The sequence below is a fragment of the Cynara cardunculus genome, assembly GCF_001531365.2.
Source record: "Cynara cardunculus var. scolymus isolate 2C chromosome LG 12, CcrdV1, whole genome shotgun sequence".
In the NCBI taxonomy this organism is placed as follows: Eukaryota; Viridiplantae; Streptophyta; class Magnoliopsida; order Asterales; family Asteraceae; genus Cynara; species Cynara cardunculus.
The window spans coordinates 21,750,820-21,755,188 of record NC_037539.1 but is presented as its reverse complement, the minus strand read 5'-3'; the positions used below and the strand labels follow the sequence as shown (position 1 = coordinate 21,755,188).

Here is a 4,369-nt window from a genome sequence, read left to right as displayed (position 1 = left end):
TTTGCCTGTTGCAACCRCAACARTCGAGAGATGTTTTTCTGTAATGAAGCTTGTGAAGCCAGCTTTGCGCAATTGAATTTGTGACGATTTTTTGAATGCGTGTCATTTGTGCCGTAGAAAAAGAAATACTTGCTAAGGTTACAAATCAAGATGTAATGACTCGTTTTCAAATGATAAAAACTCGTAGAAATCAACTTATGTAGTCACGTATTATTAATTATAATGATTGATGTGTTGGTACATTGTTAGTTTAAGTGACCCCAATGTATAAAATTCCTGGATCCGCCACTGACCATGAACCACCAGAACAGTAAATGTAAAGAACTGAAGGTACATTAGAAGCAGATAAATATCTCCTGTTACATAATTAGAATTAGAACAAGAAACAATACAAAAAAAGATTGCCATTTCTTCCTGAAACTATACTTACACTTCAGGAACACTAGCTACCTGTTTATTTTCAATCTCTAATGGGTTTGTTATATATATAAAAGAATATAAGACCAAGGAAAAAGATGATTTCAGCAGATAATGAAGGATTACAAGCAACAAGAAGAGCTAATATCACTTAGATACAGCACAAGTTGCTAGCTCGGTACTATGCCGCCGCCGCCGCCGTAGTAGTCGTAGTAGTAGTAGTATCCGCTATTTAGAAACCATGAATCTTGATGTGTTCTTTCTTCACAATGCCAGCCTACCAACACACACATTAGAAAGAAAAAGAAAAGAAACATACTTAATGAAATTTGTACTCCCTCCGCTCCAAAATAAATGTCCGCAGTGAAAAACTGTACAAAAATATACAGTTATTATAACTTTTAAGTAGCTAAGTGACAATTCTATCCCTAATAAGAGAGGGTGTAATGGATTTTTTTCATCTCTGAATTAAGGATAGAACTAGAAAGCATAAGCTTACTTTTGAATGTAAGCATTAATTTCGGGACAAAATAGAATAGAAATGTGGATAATTCATTTTGAGATAGAGGAAGTATATATATTCTAATTGTTAACATTGATGATTACTTGAACGAGGAAGGTGGATACGTTCTTCCTTTGATCGCCTTGAAGTTGGATAACCTGCGTTCCGGATACCAATTATTTAACCACATCATTTTATACGAAGCAAAAAGGGCTGATGGGTTGACTTGTACTCATGCGCGTAAAAGACAACCAAAATGCTTGTATATCATAATCGTCACAATCCTTGCTCAGGTTTTTGGGTATCCGTGGGTGTCTAGGCCAGCTTGTGCGCACCTCGACTTATACCTTGGGATCATGAAGTTAATAGCCCTGAGAAGACTTGAACCAATAACCTCTAGGGAGCAAACCCCCAAGGTCTTACCCATTCAGCAACTCCTCAAGGTTTCTTGTTCGGGTTTTGGACCACAACTTTTAGATTTAGAAGCTCCAACAACAAACAAACTAGAAAGCAAGACACTTAAAGATTCCAATTCCTTGGTGTATCAGGTGCATCGGGTGCAAAATTGACCGTCTCCGTGAATTGTTGACAACTAAGTATGGGTTACCAAATGGGATATTTTGGTATTTCTTAAAAAAGAAGAGATGGAAAATAAAAAATAGTAGAATTAGAGATCAAATCTGAAAATCCAAGTAAAACATGTATAATATGGGAACAAGAGAGGAAGAAGAGACGATGAAAAGCAACATACACTTGGGGACAGATATTAACTAAAGCTTGGGAATATGCTTAGTTTATATATGGAAGATACGAATATGATTTATGTGAGTTATGTTATTTGTATTGTAAAGCCAAACCAAACACACCTAATATATGTCCCACTTGGAAGTAGAGTCTTGAGGTCAAGATGTACGCAGACAACAGATCTGGCCTCTACCCTAAAGAGGATGTTATCTGTTCTGTTGATATTAAGCTTGCATAATCATATCCTTAATCTTTAAAAATTTACAAATCCCAGTATCCACATATCACACATGTATCCTGCAACATTTCTATGTAGCTCTTTAGACTAAAACTAGTGTCACAAAGTTATAACTATGGGGTACTGAAGAATCATATGTTGCTACGGAGTAATACAGAGGCTCACCTTGCCAAGTTCAGGGTCTTGAACAACGGTACCATTGCAGCAAAACTCCTTTTTAAGGTCCTTGAGTATCTTATTGTAGCTGAACTCTTTCTTCAACCCTTGGACAGTGGTCAGGCTTTTCCTACCATTGCGTTGCTGTATACGTATATGAACGTATTCCTTTGACCCAGCACCTGAGTTCTCAGCATTTGCCTCAGCGAATGGATCTTACCCAAAATATAAACATCAATCAAAATTCTAGAATACAAACATACAAAAATATCACATATTTAAAGACCAGTAAGCATATGATCCTCGATACTGTTAATTTCCATCATCCTTCATAATTATTTTGGCATAGAAGAAGAAGAAGGAGCCCAAGTGTTATGTGATGATAGATTAGACAAATGAAGATTTATTTAACATGATTTGAACATACCGAAGGCAGTTGGAATCTGGATGTCGAGCTCAGACATGAAACTTGAGTGCTAGAATTGGAGGCAACAAACAAACAAGCAGATAGGTTTCTTTGTTTGAACAGAAGCGTACAACTGAAACAGAAGTTAGAATGCCATCAGATTGTCGCTAATAATATTAAAATTTAAAAAAAAATGCATAAAATAGACAAATCAAGAACATGCTGTAAATTCTTTAACAAAATGCAGAACTAAAATCAACTTTCACAACCTATGAAATTCACCAACTTGCTTTCCTTTGAGTGACTAAAGAAAATCTGTATATGAAATGAACCTCTACTAGAACTCCAGTATTCGACATAAAAACCAATTAGGGCAGGTGCCATAGCACCAATTTCATCCTATATGGTATGATTGAAATATCATGACTGTATTTTGCTTTGCTGATTCTAGAACATAAGATTTGTTTTACGTCTAAGTTCAACATTGAGTGTCGAGATTCAAAACGAAATAACACAAATTTATACATAACACAAAATTGTTTCTGGGATCCTACAGCCGAGTCTATTCCAGACTTCCTATAATTCTACAAGTCCTCCAATTGCCAATTGGATCCTACATGCTTGAGGGGATTGAGATTCTGCACCCACAATCATCAAAATCTAATGTTTGCATTTTGGGAATCTCAATCCAAGATCATATTTTTGTGAAATGTTGATGACACTTCACATCATTCCCTGTTTCCTTATCATTGACAAAATTATAGATACTTAATTATCCGATATAAATGAAATACTGCATATTTATTGGGAAGATAGATTCAAATATGCATTTGCACATTAATAACATTACAGAATTTTGACAATTTTCAACTTGATACACAAGATTGCCCTGTTTTGTCATCACTGAAAATGTTATAAACATGTAATTAAAAATCAAAAACTTCAAAAAAATGGCAGGTGAACTCTTGTGACAACTCCACCAACGTTGATGAAGAAAACATCCAAAACTCGCGACAAAATCATATAAAAATGTCAAATTACTGGAATTAGGTACATGTAATCTTAAACCTCCCAAATATGTTGCATGAGAAGAAAATGTAAAGAAAATCAGGTAAGCCAAACTTAAACCATTATTTAATAACACAACATAATCAAAAGATTTTACAAATTTCATCATCGATTCGACGCCATTATGAAAAAGAAAATCAGAAAGCAGAATATCAATGAAGCCGGAATTGATACATGTGATGTACGAGGCCAACCGACAACATAAACAGTAGGGTATCGATTGAAATCATCAAATGTTAACAGTAACCAAACAACAACAGATCTAGAATTCGATAAGATACATTGTAAAGAGATGGCATGGCGTGCAATGAAAGAAGAAACTGAAATTAGATGAAAGAGGAAGGAAACAGTTACCTGACCGGAAGAAAGAGTCGGCGATCGGAGACGATGTAGATGGGAATGGATTGAATCGTATTATATGATAATGTAGAGGTAATTTGGAGGAGAGCCGGAGAAGTGGACGGTCGAGACTCGTCTTTTATATGCGCCACTGTTTTCAATGTTTAGGAATTTCCCGGTGGCTTTAGCCACCGTATTCCACGCTAGGGGTATACTTGTAATTTGTTCTTTCTAGAAAGTTCTTTTTTCCTCCTTTTATTTCCGAAGCCCTCTGCCCTTATTTTTATTATAGTTTTTTTTTTTTAAATAAGTTTTACTTTTAGAAGTAAATGTTTATTTTTCGATATTATTTTTAATTATGAGATAAATAAATTTTCTTTCTTTATTATTGAGGGGAAATTTGTTTTTTTTAAATAAAAAATATAATAATTACATTTTTCTAAAATTATGTATGACTTTTTATTATGAATATTTATTTTTGGAACAGATTCTCGACATT

General features: G+C 34.6%; 1 protein-coding gene across 2 annotated transcripts; it reads right to left on the bottom strand.

Annotated features, from left to right (window-relative positions):
* Nucleotides 1–340: 340 nt before the first annotated feature.
* Nucleotides 341–3,997, bottom strand: LOC112522967 (protein translation factor SUI1 homolog). Of its 2 annotated transcripts, XM_025132343.1 has the most exons (5): nt 3,886–3,997; nt 2,485–2,596; nt 2,067–2,272; nt 1,024–1,077; nt 341–694 (listed from the first exon to the last, which is right to left on the bottom strand). In XM_025132343.1, exons 2-5 carry the CDS (start codon nt 2,519–2,521, stop codon nt 650–652), a joined length of 342 nt encoding a protein of 113 aa, XP_024988111.1. In that variant the 5' UTR covers nt 2,522–2,596; nt 3,886–3,997; the 3' UTR covers nt 341–649. The 2 variants fall into 2 exon arrangements, with proteins under 2 accessions (XP_024988111.1, XP_024988112.1); XM_025132344.1 differs by lacking the exon at nt 1,024–1,077.
* Between the last annotated feature and the right edge of the window lie 372 nt (nt 3,998–4,369).

Excerpts from the sequence above, each read along its gene's own strand:
- LOC112522967 (XM_025132343.1), bottom strand. The coding sequence starts at position 2,521 with ATGTCTGAGCTCGACATCCAGATTCCAACTGCCTTCG. Across the intron at positions 2,273-2,484 it reads CCAGATTCCAACTGCCTTCG|ATCCATTCGCTGAGGCAAAT; the intron begins GTATGTTCAAAT and ends ATTTTGGGTAAG. Across the intron at positions 1,078-2,066 it reads AAGACCCTGAACTTGGCAAG|GTTATCCAACTTCAAGGCGA; the intron begins GTGAGCCTCTGT and ends TCCGGAACGCAG.